Source organism: Ictidomys tridecemlineatus, chromosome 10, assembly GCF_052094955.1.
Source record: "Ictidomys tridecemlineatus isolate mIctTri1 chromosome 10, mIctTri1.hap1, whole genome shotgun sequence".
NCBI classification, from domain to species: Eukaryota; Metazoa; Chordata; class Mammalia; order Rodentia; family Sciuridae; genus Ictidomys; species Ictidomys tridecemlineatus.
The window spans coordinates 27,631,178-27,650,093 of record NC_135486.1 but is presented as its reverse complement, the minus strand read 5'-3'; the positions used below and the strand labels follow the sequence as shown (position 1 = coordinate 27,650,093).

The 18,916-nt window shown below is 34.0% G+C and overlaps 1 protein-coding gene across 3 annotated transcripts in view; it reads right to left on the bottom strand.

The window, feature by feature from the left end:
- Nucleotides 1-18,916, bottom strand: part of Ptprc (protein tyrosine phosphatase receptor type C) — a 113,171-nt gene that overhangs the window by 51,842 nt on the left and 42,413 nt on the right. Inside the window, exons 3-5 of one of the 3 annotated variants that reach the window (XM_078022540.1) lie at nt 6,849-6,986; nt 4,376-4,519; nt 777-839 (exon numbers count right to left, since the gene is read on the bottom strand). In XM_078022540.1, the coding sequence (XP_077878666.1) occupies nt 777-839; nt 4,376-4,519; nt 6,849-6,986 (345 nt within the window). The remainder of the gene's footprint in view (nt 1-776; nt 840-4,375; nt 4,520-6,848; nt 6,987-18,916) is intronic. The other 2 variants (XM_078022541.1, XM_078022542.1) reach the window with 2 other exon arrangements.

Below are 18,916 nucleotides of genomic sequence, written 5' to 3'. Positions count from 1 at the left end.
CTATAATGCTTATTGAGAGAAGTTTATACTTTGATTTTAAAAATCATATTATACTTAAAGACTGTGTTGTTATTTAGTTTAACTTCTGTAAGCTCCTTTTTTTAAAAAAAGGGTTTTGCAAAGAGAACAATAAATTTCTCTTTCAACAAATTGAGTAGTATATTGTGTAAGCATATGATTTGACTGAAGAGTTGGGAAGAAATGCAATACATGGATGGTAAGAGATCTCTGCTGGTCTTCTCTCAGAGTTGGAAGAATTTGGGGGAGAATGGTGGACTTGCAGACTCTGCTTTTGCCAATCCAGATACCGCTATTGCTGTGAGCATTCCCCAGAAGCCTTATCCATTGACCCCCATGCCTGCACTTTGCTTGACCAAAACTGCCACCCATCCTCTGCTACCTATCCAACATTTAGAAAGGAGAGCTCTACTGACAGCATTATTCATTTCCACACTAATACCTAAACCCACTCTTAGAGAAAGAATTTCTAATAGATATGGTTATTTCTCATATGTTTTCATAAAGCATACAATTTGTGGGGAGCATTACTGCAGTATGGTGGCTATTACAGTAAGATTATATGCTGATCTCATCAGTTCTTGCACTGCCAAATGGATACAGGACTAAACTGTTATTCCATGGCTCTCAGGAGTGGAATGCTAAGTTGAACATCGCAAAGAAAGCAGCCCCAGGAAAAAGAGATGGAAGACCAGGCTGTGAGTACATCCACAGTAGTGGTGAGAGCACAACTGCATGACTGAGAGGACGGTTGTCACCTTCTGTTGTGGTTGGAGGGGCAGTGCTCAATGGAGTGGCTCCTGGAGTTGTATTGTCAGAACCTATAAGGACATGAACAGAAGAATAAAAGTTAATGAGTTTGTCCTATTAAAGGGTGAGGGGGAAAACTCTTTAGCAAAGATAATGTGCTGATCAAATGTTTGCTCTAGGAATCCTTGTTTGAACAGACACTTGCTTATTTTTGAAATAATCAAATGAACCAAAGATTTCCTATGAAAACCCTTTTAGATAATTAATATTTCAAGTAATTTGAACTAAACATCATGTAAGTTGATAGTAAATTATGCATCTTCTAGTTTTATTCTTATCTGACGTGTAATCCTCTTTAAACGATTCTTTCTCCTTTCAATTACAACTCTCCTTATTTTCCATATTAAGGGGATTGGTTACCCTTTTGTAATATCCATTGCATATCAGACTTTTTTTGCACATTCGGTTTTTCATATCAAACTCATGAAATGAGTATTATTATATCCATTTTTACAGAAGAGAGAATCAATATTCAGAAAATACTAGCAACTGGTCCTAAAATCAGCTAGAAAAATGAAGAAGCTCAATTTGATCCCAGGGCTAGATGACATGAAAGCCCATTCATTATCTATTCTTTTTCACCACAAACCTTTATAATCTTAGTAATAAAAACATGTCCAGAGAAAGCTTACTGGTAAGTTTTTTGTGCTTAATTTAGTATAAAGATGTAAAATTCTATAAATCAGAAAGCCTGCAAATAATATTTGGAGTGATACAAGAAATGCATTCCAGTTTCCAGTTTCTATTTCATTATCCGTAGCCTAAAGCACCTGCAACATCATAGGCAAACCTGAGGAGTTCTCTGTGGTGCTGATGTTGGAGGTGTGTGCAGGTAAGACAGCAGAGCTGTTGTATGCAGGTGTGCGGGTGACTGCTGGAGTGAAGGCTGTGTCTGCAGGAATGGTGCTGACTAGTCTCCTCCCATCGGGGACACCTGTAATCAGAAGGGCCATCAGCACTGTCACTTGATCCTATCACGCAAGGGCAGTAGTTAGACAACCCACATAAATATGATTACTGAAGCTAAGGCAGAGCAGGAGCATTCAGGCATAACTGCTGTATCACAATATATGCATTCTGCAAAACTGTGCTAAAAGCATGTGGGCTTGTGGGAAACATGAATCTTAGGGGCAGACAACTGGAAACCTATGCAGCTTTGTAATCAGGCTACAAATTAAAAAATATTTGGAGTCCCAGGAAGTAGCTTGGACAGCACAGGGAGACCAAGCTTTTTAGCTGAGAGTTGCTTTAGGCAATATTGAAAATACATTAGAGCAGCAGAGAGGGATGCTATCTTGGTGATGCAGATAACACGAAGACTAAAATGAAACTCTGCATATAAAAGACTGTGTTAAGGTTGACACAGGAGGAAGTAGGGCCTGGCACCTGCTGAGAACCTCGCATGAGTGCACCTCTCTAGGGAAGGATCTCTGTATGCAGGTGCTCAGTTTTAATTTTCTTAAAATAGAAACAATGGGCTCCTGCCTATTCAGTAGCTGAGCTCAGAGTTCTTTCTGGCTGAAGGTTACACTTCTACTTTCACTGGGTAAATTCCCTTACCAGAAAAATATCAAATTGGTTTCGACCCAATACACAGTATTGGTACATTATACTGAAATAATTCCCTTATTTTCTAATAATCAATGAGATAATAAGTATAGAATCTAGTGTTATAGAAGATTCACATTGTGCTCAGTTAAGATTTTTCCTTGTCAGGCTTCAAAGCACTTAATGTACATTATAATCTTCCTGCAGACAAATCACATCCTGAACTGCAATGTGACTAGTGCTATGGAAGTCATCATGGGAAAAGCAAAAAAGAAACATGAGCTATCCCCTATTCCAGAGCTTGTTTGGTTATTTCAGTGAGGATACCTGGGGTCATCAGTTCAATGATATGAAATTTTGCCCCTTTGCAGTGAGACTCTGCATTTCGGCTGTGAAACACATATGCACTTTCTGCAAATGGCTTTAATGTGCATATTCAGGCATCTTCCAATTGCTAATGGATTGCAGCCCCTAATTTAACACATTCCTTCTTTTGGAATTGGAAATACATCTTCCTCCTAATTGAGTTTAAGTTCTTAGTTGAGTCTACAAAACACCCACATTTAACTAAAGCCACCAAAGAGAATGAATAAATATCAATTCATCAGTTTTTGATCCCAAAAAGGGCTGCAGAGGAGTAGGAAAGTTTATTTATTTATACTTTTAAAATTCATTTAGACTTAGAACTGGCAGTCTGCAAAGTTTGAAAGCAGCCAGGTTTGTCTCTAGCCTTCTTCCACCTTCCTTCCTGCTCTTCTCTCACTTGCCTCTTCTTTCCTCCCATGCAACCCCTGTCCCCATGCGGTCCTGAGGTCCCCCTGTTTTCAACTTCTCCAGATTCCCTGCTTTACCTCCTCAATTGGAAGCCACATTTCTCTCCTTAGGTAGGTAATCTCAGCCATAGTTTAGGAATGGCATTTACAAGTTAACCGAGTTGAATCCTCAAAATGGATCTTTAATTAGTGGATTTAGCCACCATGAGAAGAAGGATTCTTTGATGAAGGCAGAGTAGACGAGTATGTGTGACAACCAGTCTCCAGGGGTCAGTTTTCTTTGGTTACTTTACAATTTCTTCCCCTCTACAACTTCTGAGTCTATGAATTTCCTGAAAGCACCAAATAGTCTATTGTGGTTCCCTTGGCAGCTGGCATAAGTGGAATGTGGCTGGAGGCGGGGACAGTTCTTCTAGTTTTTTAAAATGTGTAGGTTTCTTGTAATATTTTCATGCCAAGAAGACAGCATTAATCCTTCAAAATAAATAATTATGTTGTTTATGTGCTTAACTTCCATGTTTGAATTGTACCAGGAAGCACTACTCTACTACCAGGTGTACTTGGATGTTATTTCTTTAACATCCAAGTACTCAGGCCACTCAATTTACATATGTGAATGTGTGGACTTATGACCTGAGAAGGGACATGATTGTTTTATCTGTGGGACCAAAAAAAAAAAAAAATGGCACCATGATAGGATTTAGACGCTACTTTTGGAAAGATAGGTCAAGAATACTTTGTGTTGTTATGAATATAAAGATGCTTAATATGAAAGAATCTGGACAATTGGTCGAAAAATACAAGCAGGTATTTCTTTTTTTTCAATTTTTAAATATAATTTCATTCTTTAGTGCCTTTCATCAATAACAAGCAATCACCTGTTCTTCATGATTGTTTGTGAATTTGAGGTTTTAAAGACTCATTATTCTTTATTACTAGCAACAAGGTTTCACTGTACAATAACTGCCTAAAATAGAAAGAAACACAGAATATCATGAATAACTGGCTCTTCCCCAGCCCTTTTTGCTGTAGCCTCAATCTGCATTCTTTATTATTTCATAGCTGTTAGAATGTCCTGTGTTATGTGGGTAATTACGAAATTCCAACTATATCAACGAGCAAGTGCTAAACATTGAACAAGTGGCTGAATTTTTTCACACCCTTCTTTAATACAGGAAGTTGTCGTGTACTCCTCATATTTGTACAAGTCTAAAAGACACGCAAACCTGAAGGATCAGGCCTGCTCAGAGTAACCCTGAGTGTGGTAAGCACAGCGGTGCTGCTGAGTGTCTGCGGGTCAGTTCCTCCAGAAGAGGGCGCCTGCGAGTCGGTGTGCGTGGGTGGGGCAGGCGTCGGTGAGACTGGATCACCTAGGCAAGAAAATGAGATCATTCCATCAGTCTTCTCCACTGCAGGAGAAAATCCAAACACTAAGAGACTAAAAAGGAGCAAGTTGCCATCACAGTTACCAAACTGTGAAGTGACCCAATCTATTAAAATGTGCCTGCCAATTTTGAAGCTCACCTGGCAGGAAGATGACACCTGTGTTCCCAGTCCCCAGATTCCTGGGGGCTCCTTTAGCTAGAAGAAGCCTTAGAGGATTCACGTTTCCAGATTGTTTATGTGACTTTCAACTTTCTATGATCATTTCAAATTCTCCTTCAACTACAAACTGAATGCTGGAACATTTCCTTGTGGGCAGAATAAGAATGGGCTCCTCCAATAAACTAATGTCTCTTGATTGATAATATTTATTGCTAGGAGAAGGGTAGAACCAGTTAAACAAGTGTTTGCTTATATACACATGTGCACATACACACTCAGGTAACCATAGTTCGTGTACATTGCAACTATTTTGAATGGTGCATATTATATCATTAGAAGAGTGAACTAAAGGATTTTTCCTTGAGTTTATCAGTGAGCAAGAAAAAATTGGCTGCATTCTAAAATATAAATCAATCATAACCATAAATCAAATAGTGTATATTGAATTTGTTGTAGCAGATAACTGAAATATCACCTAATGGCAAGTTTGTTTTCTATATAATAAAATGTGTCCTTTTATTAGAAAGCAGAAGACACTTTTCCAAGCAAAATTTGCCATCAAATTAATACTGCCAAAATAAATTAGTATTTTAAGGGCTGGGGATGTGGCTCAAGCGGTAGCGCGCTCGCCTGGCATGCGTGCGGCCAGGGTTCGATCCTCAGCACCACATACCAACAAAGATGTTGTGTCCGCCAAGAACTAAAAAATAAATATTAAAAAATTCTCTCTCTCTCTCTCTCTCCTCTCTCACTCTCTCTTTAAAAAAATAAATAAATTAGTATTTTAAGATTATGTATCCTTGTTTCCAATTATTTCAATTTTAAATCTTTTTTCTTATATGCTCTCTCTGCAAATCTATGATTGTACATTGTTCAGGTAAAAAAGATAGTAAGTGGGAATAAAGAGTCAGAAATGTTTCAAAAGTGTGACTTTTAGTGTGTATGTGAAGTAAAACATGGAACCTTTAATATGGCAGACTCTCTGTGACATGGCTCAAAATAACAACTTATAATGAAATGTTCCACCTAGCATCAGAAACTCCATTCTCACATTGCTTTTGTAGAAACTTCAGGCAATGAGTTCAGATGTTTCAATAGGTTCTAGCCACCTCTCTGCTATTGGTGGCAGGAGGAAAAGATTAAATATCAGCCAGTAATTGCTGAAGAAGACATTATCCGTTTATTTAATGACTTATTAATATATTTCATCAGTATTTGTACTCAAAACACTGCAACATACTCTAAACAAAGTTTCTGTGACTGTGTTATATTGTTTTACAAATTAAGATAAATGGCATTATTACTAAGCAGTCACATAGCTTCGTCTCTTATCAGATTATGTCTACAAACCAGTTTGCTTAAGAAAATGACATTTAGCACATTGTTTCAGAAATACATGGGCAACTGTCCTGTTGGTAGACTTATGTACTGAATATACTAGCAGACTTAATATTGACCATCAAGTGAGATGGAATCATTGATATGTGAATGTTCTAAGGAGCAAAAGTACGTCTCACATCAATCTGATATTTTGCTATGATATTTTGCCTTAAATTACACTGTCAGGTCTTACAACTCGGGTTAATTAAAATAAATTTTAAATAATGCAAATATCTTTAGGAGAAACCCACATAACAAAACTGAGGTAACAATCCTCAGAGTAAATTTTTAAAAATAAACTGTCTATGTTCAATAATTTTCTGATGATATGAACATGGAATGGAACAAAGGAGTGGGAAGATTCTACTTTAGCTCTGATAAGGAGTTCCAATGTGTCCTGGGCTGCAGCAAACCTGAGTGAGTGGAGAGAATGATGCTGAATGTGGAGATGGAGGACACTGGAAAAACTTCCCCCTCCTGATTTTACTTGGGGCCTTTCCTCCCTCCCTTTCCCTCTTCCTAATGGCACATATGCATGACATTAGTCAATCAATATTTTATAGACACTTAATATTTCCCACACTTTATGCACTTGAATAAAATACATCCTTAGAAACTGCACACATAAAAAAGCTGTTTGATTACTTTAGAATATTTTTAAACAGATAAGTTTTCCCTAATATATTTCAGTTACGAACATTTTTATGTCAACCTGTCATAGCAAAAACATTAGCATCATCCAAAGGGTCCAGGGAGACTTGGCTGAAGGATCACCTGGACTAGGAGAAGATGTGGTCTCTGATGAGTCATTTTCTCTTTCAGAGATGCTTGCGAGTGAGGGGGTAGTGGTGGAAGTCAGTAAGGGGCTAGTTGGAGGCAGAGCACTGGTAATTGCTGTGATGTTCAGTCCTTCTATATTAATGGGAGATGGAAAAAAAGAAGAAATAAATACATGAATCATCCTGAAACACAAAGTCACCTGAATATACCAACTCTCTAGTCCATTATAATGTGTATGCCACACGTGTGTGTCATAGACATGTTGTGAGTGCAAATACAAGTGCATGCGGAAATACAATATGCAGACTTAGATAATAAACCAAGCTACAAAATAGTAGCAAGAGATAGAAGTGGGGAAAATGGTCTTAAAAACATCTTTCCTTTGCTGCCTTCCCATTAAATTTCTGGGTTTTTCAAAGCATTTGGATTCAGAAGGATGGAGAACAATGGGCAAAGATGCTTAAAGGAAATTTTTAAAAAACTTTTAGATGAAAATGAAGGAGAAAGATAAAGTCAGAAAAAGGTTATCAGGAGAAACAAGATTCCAAGAGGAAAAAAGAAAAGACAAAAATTCTAGATACACACAGATTTCTAAAAAAATAAATAAAATGTAATCAAAGCAAAAAAAAGTGTGGGTAAAGGAAAACAAAACAAAATTCACAAATAGGTATACAAATGACCCATATTTATGAAAATATCAACATATCTTCAACTTTATGATAACAAAAGAAACACAATTTAAGGTACAGAAGTAATATTTTCCACAGTTCAAATTTGCTTTAAAAAGAGGAGAAAAGTGACCAATTAATAGTGAAATAAGTACCTGCACAATTGATATGTATGTGCACTTGGGAACAATTTTCTTCAGGGTAAATTAGCACTGCATATGCAAGGCCTTTAAATTTGCCTGTGGTTTTTGAATGAACAAATCTATTTCTTTATGAAAGAATAGGGAAATATACCAAATTGCTTATTTTTAAACTTACATGTGATTTCTGGAATTCTAGAAATTAATGTTTTCTAATTTTTCTGTTTAACATGTATTAATTTCTTTGAATAGAAAATTATACATTTTCAAGTATTCAATTAATCAAAACTAAAATATTACACAATTACTGAAATTAATTCAGTTCAAAGGTTAGGTGAAAGAAAACGGCATAAATATGGGAAGATGGAAAGATTGGGAAAACTATAAAAGAAGTGGGGAGATGAGAAAAAGAACTAAAATTGAGATATTTCTGATTAGAAAATTAAGAAAATATAAATAGGAATGACAGGAAGAAACCCTAGTTTCATCCATTAATGCTGAAAGTAAATTTTCACTAAATATGGATAAAACCAATCTGAGTCATACTGAACTGCAAATACATGGGAAATATCACAGAATTATTCTGTGATTACAGAAATCCAAAGTCCTAGTGCACTTGTTACATGAGTTATTTTCCAATGATAATATTCACTATCTAGAATTATATAACCAAGTAACTCACAATTCAATCCATTTAGTAACAAACTTTCACTCATAATTATTTGCCAACATAACCAATGAAACAATGAGCCAGTAGCTACTTCCAGTCTTTGGAGTCCAATTGAAAGCCTAACCATAGTATTTTCCTATCTACTATTCACTGAATAAAAGGGAAGGAAGGTAAGGGAAAAGAAAAGAGAAGTGAAGAGGAGAGGAGAGCAAGGGAGGGAGGAAGGACTGAGCTTAATATTCTATTCACCAATGTTTGCTCACAATTCAGACATGGCAACTATTCATGTGTTATTTTTAGGTTAGATCAACTTTTGGTGTTGGCAGGATTCCAATGATCCCTTTTGCTCTGAGAGAAATGTTGCAACAAACTCTCTTTAGCATCCACTCCCACTCTTTTGTTAGATTTGAATTACAAGGAAACTTTAGAAGGAGAATCAGTCCAAACACCCAATATAACAAACAATGCTATGCGATTTTGAAGAGTGGCATTTCTTTTTTTTTTAATATTTATTTTTTAGTTGCAGTTGGACACAATACCTTTATTTTATTTACTTATTTTTATGTGGTGCTGAGGATTGAGCCCAGGGCTTCACATGTGCTAGGTGAGCACTCTACCACTGAGCCACAACCCCAGCCCGGAAAAGTGGCATTTCTAAAGACTTTACTTCCAACAAAGCAAATTCACTCCTGGTATGTGGAGCTTGGTGTTCAGAGAACTGTTCTCCCATATAGAAGTCTCCATATCCTTGCACATACTTAAGCTCTAGTTTCACAAATAGAAAGTTAAGATTAGGAAATATGCTTCAGTTGCCAATTTCACTTTGTCTCCAAACCATCTCTTTGATGAGATTATTGGTTCCGAGTGCTAACATTCTTGTTGACAATATTACGGAGAGAACATTCTCTTTTGCATAATGTGTTACAATTTTAACTTACCAGTTTTTATCATTTGAAGATTTATGACTGCAGAGTCAGGACAGAGAAAATGGAAGCTCCCTCACAATGGTACCAAGTCATCTACCATTTTAAACACTGATACCTTGTTCTACCACATATCCATCTCTCTACAAAAACAGTTGTCAATAAGATTGAGCATAACCTAATAGTCTATGAAAGAGGTGCTAACTTTCATTTGAGAAGATGTCCTAAATCAATCACAACCTGTTATTCAGGAAGGACCTAAATTCCATTAGACCTTTTGAAAATTAAAAGAATAAAAAAATAAAAAATAAAAAAATTTAAAGAAAATACTTCTTACACAGATTTGGGAGTGTTTTCATTAGTGTTGGAGTAGATTTTGTTTTCATTATTGGGAAAGAATTTTTGTTTAATGACAAAAATAATTCCTATAATTATCCAATTTTCAGAATATGTCAAATGTGCCAACTTTAGAATTGTGTGTTACAATTATTAAGTCAGAATTGTATCAGTGATTTACATAACTTCTCAGTGAATACTGTCAATTGTATTTTTAATCAGGAAATAAATAGTACATTTTCAATAATGATAACATTTAAGTTACATGATTTATCTTTAACTGCCTGCAATTTAATTTCTCAATTATTTTGTGTGTAACATATATTAATTTATTGGTAGAATTTTTATTCTTTTAATTTATTTATCTCAAGATTTGGACAGATTTTATGATCATTCATGCAGTTGTGATTTGAGTATTTGAAATGATTATTACAAAATATCTCAATAGTCAAGGATTTTGTATGCTTTGAAAAAGACAAATTACTCTTAAAGAATTATTATGCAAATAATTAATAGTTTATTAAGAATATATGTGAAAATTTAAATATTAATAAATTATAAATTTTTAAAAATATTAATTCTTAAATAAACATAATTATGTTTAGACTTCTCTTCAATATCTCAGATAATTTTTAACCCGCATTTAGACAACAAATATTTGTATTCTAACTTAAATTCATTTATTTGTAATGTTAAAATATTTAAAAGTAATGAGAATCCTGTCATGTGACTTACTGTCAACTTTAAGAGAAGTTAGTGCTTATATATGATAATGTATATACAACTTAATAATATGTTGAGGTACTTATCAAACCTATCTCATAAACAGGATGGAACAAGTAAATGTCAAGAATCATTCAGAATTATAAAACTTGTTCTTAAAATTATTATTTTGAATAATAAAAATATATCTATATTAAATATGTAACCTTTGAAATAAGAACATAAAATGAAGAAAATAGAAACATTGATTCATTCTTACCACCACTGAGAGAAGTTGAGATTTGCCCAACAAAATGGAAACAAAAACCTTTTAAAAAACTTCAGTTTACATATGCATGCAAGTCTATGGCAAATTTAAATTTACACATCATCTTTATATTAGAACATTTATAAAGTTTCAATTTTCAGTATTTTTAGTTCTTTGAAACTATTTTTTCTCTCCACATGTTTTAGAATGTGCCATAGAAGTACATAGGTGAAACATCTTATTTAGACTTTCAGGTTGGTGGCCAGCTGCTGGAAGTGGCATTAGGGGTTTCTGGATGCATTTAAGTCATGACCTCTAGGTGTATGTGTGGTTGGCATAGTGTTAGAGGAATAAGAATTTGGGATTTGTTTCACAGTCTTTGGATAGCCACTGGAGTGATGTCTTGAAGGTAGATGTAATGAAGAAGCATTTAAATTAAGATCAAACTTTTTGAGAATTGGAAAATGGATTAACAGATGACAAGATTGAAGACAGAAAAAAAATCATACGACTACAGGAAAGCAAATGAGAGACACAATATGAGGAAAATGGCACTCTTAAAGAAAGCAGGAGAAGAAAGGGTCCATGAAGCACTTAGGAAGTAGCCATCAAGACTAGAAATCTTTGGGAGCAAGAATGTGGGAGACTGTTAAAGAAAGCACTCATACTTATGGTTTTACATAAAAGTGAATTACAGTAGATAGGTCATGGAGAATTTCAGTATACTAAAAAAAGAAAGAAAAAGAAAATGAAAGAAGAGAATCTGATAAGCTTGAGATTCCATGTAAAAAATTTCAGTAGCATTTGAATGCAGAGGTTGGTAGCTCAAGATACACCTGGACAGGTACTATAGTTCAGCATATAGCTGGATATTGCAGCTATGAGGGCAAAGGAGATCCCCAAAACTGCATAAAATAAAGAGTCTCCAAAACAGAATCCTGAAGTTAAGTGGAAATTAAGAAGAAGGCCAGCAAATCTAACCAATTAAGTCAAATAACATGGGAATCTACTTGGAACAATTGGATTCAACATGGAGATTGTGAGATTGCTGTAAAGAACAGCTTTATTGGCACAATAGAAGCTGCATTCAGTCTAGAGTAAAGGCACATGTGTTTATCCTATCTTACTGAATGACAATCAAGAAGAATATTAAGTTCGTTTCCAAATGATATCTAACTGAGATTGTGAAAGGGAGCCAAGCATCAAATGGAATGAGGGATGGACTAGTATTTAAGATGTCTTCCTACCATGAGATATCATTTTCTGAGGACAAACTGATCTAAAAACATCTCTCCCCCTCAGAGGTGCCACCAGAGGGGTATAACTACAGTATTCTTCATCAACACTCAGTGGCTTAGGCCTTGGAATGAAATGTATTTTTATGTACACGTGCTGGTGGTATATGTGTATAACTGATGGGTACTGTGTAATTATTAAAATATGTATTTTCTTATTATGTTTCTCTACTTTTTCTTGATCATTCATTCTGATCACTCATTGCGTTACTTAGCAATGGGTGCATGCTCTGAGAGATGCATCATTAGGTGATTTCATCTTTGTGAAACACGATGGAATGTACTTTCACAATTTAATATCACTATAGCATCACTAGTTGATAAAATATTGTGGGGCCACTGTTGTATATTTGGTCCACTGTAGACCAAAACATTGTTATGTGGCACATGACTTTATTATTTTATATAGATTATGGGTAATTTTTTCCCTCTTCATGTTTAGTAATTTTTTTTATTATTCTTTTCCATATAAATTATTGTTATTTTTATTTTTTCTGTTAAACACCTATTCTCTCCTCTTATTCATATTTTTTTCCTCTTAGGTTCTTAGAATTCTATTGGTTTGCAAAAGTAGTAATAAAAAATAAAGTATTAGTATAGCATTAAAGAATAATTCTCGTGTAGTAAATGAATAGAAAAATATCCCTCATGGTATGGTAAAGGATACAGTATATCACCAAATTTGAAACACTCAAGTGGCTTTGAGTGTATTAATACATTTCAAACAATATATTTCTCTTTATCTGAGAAAGAGATGTGCTTTTAAATGTCTAAAATTATTTTTATACACTCCTTAATATCAACATGTAACTCCTTGAACCCTGAAATGAGTTAATTTGGTTCAGTTGGGTTCAACAAGAATTCATTGTTTTGAGGTCATGCTATCAGATGTGAAGATTGAATGTGACAAAGGTGTGGTCCTTGCCCTGGAAAAGTTTATGCTCCATGAGACACAACACCCAGTAGCCTACAAAGACATTTAATTCATGGATGAACCTGATTCAGACTAATGACTAAAATTCCTTCTGTGGGAGATTAGCAAGCATTGTAAGAGGAAGATCAGCAGCTATAACTAAAGAATTTTCCAGATAGTAAGTGGTGGATAAGTTAATTGTTGAATGGTTTTGAACATGAGTAAATTCAGAGTAGAAATCAACCAGATCTGACTATAACAGCTTTAGGAGAAAAGGTGAGGAGCAAGCTTTAGTGGTTCTGATAAGGAGGTTTAATTTTTTCCTGAGAGTGATACAAGCCATCAGATCAATGAATAAAGAAGAAATCAGGTAGTAAATCTGGTAACAGAGAAAAGAGGAATCCATGGACATGTCCCAGCTCCAACACTTATTTCACAGACTATTAGACTTTTGGGATCTGACCTGTTAGTTTGCTGCCATTTAAATATGTAGCATCAAGATATAGAATATTTTATAAAAGAAAATATAAGCTGTAATGTTTACTATGAAAGTGAGGAAATGAATGCTGGGGCAATATATGTAGTTAACTATTTTTAAAAGAAAAAAATTTTAATATTAGAGTAAGTATGCTAGAAATGTTTGCATCTAGTAGACTGTTCACTAGGCCTTATCTATGTTAAATACCTCAGAAAAATGAATTTAATTCCAAGCGGTTCATATGCAATGCATTTTAAAAGAAACTATGTAATGTACAGTATTTTAATCAAAGTTCAGAAAAGGAGGACGGAGTAAATTACTGAAATAGAGATTTATCTTTTTTAAAGACAGACCTAGAAATGGTATTATGTTATTATTATTAGTCATTAATAGTTACTGAGTGCTTAATGGATGCTATGCCCTGTACTAAGCCTTTTGCTTTTCTTTTTTTTATCTTAAGCATTGCAAAAACCCCATGAAGCTCAGAAAACTCAAGTGTCTTTGCAAGGCTAGTGCATGCTAGCCCAGGGTTGAGTCTGAGCCTGTTCGACTCTGCAGGCCATACTCTCAATCTGAGGCCTCCCTCTTCCCTCATAATTCTGTCCTCACAGGCTTTCTTTTTCATTTGGACTTCATAGCAAGGAAAATCTTTTAACACTATCTTAGGTTCTACGAGAATGTGTTTATTAATAGCTCATAAGTTAATTTTAAAAAGCATTTTAATCGGGATTTTCCTTCAGAGTACATTACTGGTAATATTAAAAATACTAAAATAAACTTGACCCTGATAATGGATATTCAGATTCAATCATAATTTGCTGAATGAATTCTATAAACAAGGTACAGAAAAAGATTAGGAAAAAATGAAAGATTTATTAAACTTATTTACTATAAGATACTCTCATGACCAGGAAGCCAACAAAACTATAGTGAAAAACAAAAGTATTAAAAAATTTACAATCCACAGGCCTCTTGAGAAGCTGTGAAAGCTTCTGAGGCTTGGGAATAGAATTATATATATTTCTGGCATAAATGTGTTTAAATACTCAATATTTCCCCAAATCCTTTCATCTTTTATGCAAATAGAAAAAAATTTAACATCCCTGGAAAACAAAATAATTCCTTAAGTTCTGACATATTTTCCTTTCTTTGTTCATGCATACTTTCCATAAAGTGTTCTCAAATTGAACTTACATTTACATGTGTAGTCATTTACCTCTGAAAGCAATTTTAAATTCTTCTACCAAGTTGCTATATTAAAATACTGTAGCTTATGTTTTTTTAAAAAATTTTATTTACATGAGGTTTCAAGCTTGCACCTACACACCTATACCTACACACACACACAAACACACACACACACACACACACAAACACACACACACACACTCACTTTCATCTTTTTTAAAGAAAATCCCAAGACTTCAGCATTACCTGTTTAGACTCAATATAAAACCAAAATTACTTGTTCTCATGGCCACAAATTCCCTACAAGCATATTTTCAATATTAATAAGATTTTTTTATTCAACATGATACATGACATGAAAATTTTTAACTACTCAAAAAAACCTCATAGAATCACTATAATTTAAAAAAAAATTGAAAAGATCACTCCAAAATTCAAATCAAAGTACTTTGCAGCCACATCAGCAGTACAACTTGAAATAAGACATTAATTTCCATAGTCTGTATCCATTTGAATATCTAAATGTAAACTTTTTTAAATTTTTTTTTAAAAATCACAAAAATTTGTGAATCTCAAAATAGGAGCACACAGGTGACCTACATGAATCACCTGGTTAAAAATACTGAATATCTAAGGGATAGTCAAAGGCAATCAGTGCACTAACAAATTCTTCCGTAGAGATGGTCTCTGCATATGAAGGTAGAGGATAAATGACATTGCTTAGATACTTAGAAGAAACTATCTGCATTTTGAAATTTTTCCTAAGTTACATGAGCAATGACTTTCTGTTTAAATTCATGTATGCAGACATCATCAGAATATTGTTAAAACCATAGGTAGAAGCACCTGGGATGAATCCTTATTTTCATACCAAAAGACCTAAAAAGATCAGTCGTGTGAGACATTTAATTATTTCACGTACTATCCATTTAGCTGCAATACATGGTCACAGATTAATCTGGTTGAGCAATCAAAGCAAATGAGCCAATGTAGTTATCTCAGTTGTTTGATGTATGTATCCAGCCCTATGCTCTTTATACCCTAGCTCCTGAGTTACTTAAAGTAACAATCTTCTGTTACTTAAGTAAGTAGGTCTGGTAAAAACAGAATCTTTGCATAAAATACTTAATAACCAATGCATGATAAGTACATATCAAATACTATCTTATATTAATAAATTAGGATTATGATGTATGCAAACTGTATATATGAGCAATACTGTGAAGAGATGGCAAATAAGTAAAGAAAACTACATAAAATAGTAGGGATTAAGTGAGCACATGTCAAGATGTATGACAATTAAAGAGAGAGCCTCAGTTTTTCTAAAGAATGAACTGCATAGAGTTTTCCTTTAAATTCTATTAAATACATCAAATAAGTATAATAAAATGGAGCACAGTGATATTTTCAGTGTTTCTATTAATTACAGAAACATTTTGGCTTTAACCTTCTGGGGACACAATGTTCTACACATTTTTCCCCCCCACACAAGTGCCCTGTATCTTCATTATGTAGGGAGAGCAATAGTTAGTAATATTGCAGTAGGTGGCACTAGAGCACCAAAAATCTGTAAATCATTCAACCCAGAGCTCTTTTCCCCATTATAATCCTGTTGTGAATCACCAACGGAATTGACTAGATACATTAAACACATAAAAATGTAGATAACAGAACACTTGATCTTCAAAGCAGCGTTATTCTAACACATGTATTGTTACTGAATTTACCTTTCCCAATATGTTTCCTTTACAACTCAAAATGTTTAAATGATTGCAAATCAAAGTTGCCTTGAAGTCACACCCTTAAGTCCCGGATCAGAGATTTCAGCAAGAACCAGGGATCAATTTGAGTGGAATGGCATTTCAAAAGATGTACCTGGGCTTTAAATACCACCCCTTCCACTTCGCTTCCAAAAATAAATAAATAAAATAAATGGAAAACCATTTCCAAGGGGATTTAAGCCTGTCTAGTTGGCAAATCGAAGAGAAGTACAAGGACAGAAGGGTGAAACAGAATAGATGAAATACATGCTTATTCTAAATATTGGTCTAAAAGGATTGGAGGCATGCTCTGAAGGTGTAGAACACATACCTGACCTCCATAAGCATAACGGCCATGCAAAGTGGAAAAGCTAAAAAAAAAAAAATTAAGGTCAGCTAGAACTGATATGCACAGCTGTCCTTTCTTTGTATGCCATGATAATAATAAATCATATAAATAAAAATTAAAAATTCTACTTTTATTTACTCTGTAAACCTGGCATATGATCCACAGATAATAAATCCAACAAATTGTATCAGATTAATAAGTATCGATAGGACAAAAATCTTGTGCATATGATAGACAAGCTATTATCAAGATTTCGGAGAATCAGAGGAAGTAGCCTTTCCTTCATCCATTATCTTGTCAGAAAATAAAATTTTGATAGACATAGCTCACTGAAATATTTTTATATATCAAACACTATGCACATCTTTTTCTCTGTGCATGTGTGCATATTTTTAATTTAATCATCTAGGTAAGTCATTCAGCAATTATTTTACATATTTTGTAGGGAATTAAACTGTGAATTAAAGGACTTCAGCAAATTGCTCACAGTCATACAGAAGAAGTGTAAGATTTGAAGGAGTGTCTAATTAACACTTACTTGCTTTAGGCAGACTCAATGTTAAAAGAGTAGTTATATTATTGTTATGTTTGGAATCCTTTGTGTAAAATAGTTGCTGTATATTAGCAGAGAATAATTCAGAGATTTCTACTCACAGAAATGATTCAGGATGCTAATGGTATGTATTGACATGTGTTCATCCAATAGATAAGGAAACTAAGGCTGAGAGAGTTTTTGCCTTTCTGATTTCATTAAATAAAGTTAAGGCTGATGAATTTATAAGTTTCATCAAGGCCCAGAAATTTTCAAAATAATTTTTTAGGCCTCACTCATAAATACAAATGGACATCCAAGACAGATTAGACCAAAGCCTCCCACAAGGAGATTAACACAAGATAAACACAGGTGGACCTTGGCAGAAACAGACAATGCAAACAAAAATCATAAAACCAACTCTAATTCATATTTTCAGAAATGAGGTGACATTGCATCCATGAACAAAGAATAAGAGCTTAAAAAGAGCAACATTTCAACATCAAGGTCAAATGGATATTGGCTAAAATCTTAAAAAGCAAACCAAAAAAAACATAAAACAAAAAGATAACTATTTACAAATGGCACGATATTATCAAAGGTGGAAAATGGGGGTTGGAAAAGAACTGTTCTTTACTATAGGAGTTGAAGTAATTGTCTAAATGTTCAAACACTTTTTATATAAAAATACAAATAACAAAGAAAAATATCACTATGTAAGAGAGTTAGGGATAAAAGGATGAATGTTTACAGCCTTGGGGTTAAAAAATCAAATTATTTATTATTTTTAAATATAGAAATTGTGTTCATCTCTCTCCTAAATAATTATCATGCATAATATTGTAAATATTATTTTTCACTTGTGAGTCAATGTGAGTATGCACATACTTTAACCTAGAAAATTAATCATGCACTTACAAATCTTTTATATTTGTCTTAAAACTCTATGTAATCAATTTTAGAAATAGGTATGAAAAAGTGGTTATGTTCCATTTTTCCTATCTTATAATATTTATTAATAATTCATGGGGAATCTAGATTATCACTTCCTGCTTGCTAATGGGGAAACAGGTCTCTGATTTAGATTCACGTGCCGTAAAAAGTCCCATAGTTAAAATACTTTTAAAAGTAATTCTACATGCCCTTTGGAAAGATTCATAAATTGTATTAGCATATTAAAGGCATAGATAAGTTTATGTAGTTTCCTTTAACCCAGGATCTCCCAAAAGTATTGGCCAGAAGTCACATACTCATAGAACATGCACAATGGAATGGCAGTGTTCTTTTGAACGTAGCTCATGAAATTCTCATTTGTATCAGTTATGTGTGTGTGTGTGTGTGTGTTGGTATGTCAATATTGTAACCCTGATTAATACAAAATATCAATCTTCTATTGCATAATCCTAGCTATGCATAAAATTGAAAGTACAGATTACTGGGCTCCACCTCTGGAAATTCTGATTGAGTAAATTTATGGTGTGAAGTGAACCATGTTGTTTTTTTCTTAAACTTCAGTGATTACAATGGGGAACAAGAGTTAAGAACAATTGGTAAAGATGTCTCCTTAACTATATCTATATACTCATTTTTTTAACCCAGATGTCTTTTAATACTTTAATTTCCATATTGTTTTTTATTTTTATAAAAATGCCTTATTCTCGTTACTCTAAATCCAGGGACATATACTTTACTTATACATTGCACTTCAGAGAACAAAAACCATTAACTGTACTAGTCTGTTGGTATGGTTTTGTGGCTTTTCATGTCCTCTAGAATGGCTAAGGTCATAGTCAAAGAAATATAAAGAAATACCAAAGTACCTTTGCACAAGTGAAGAAAT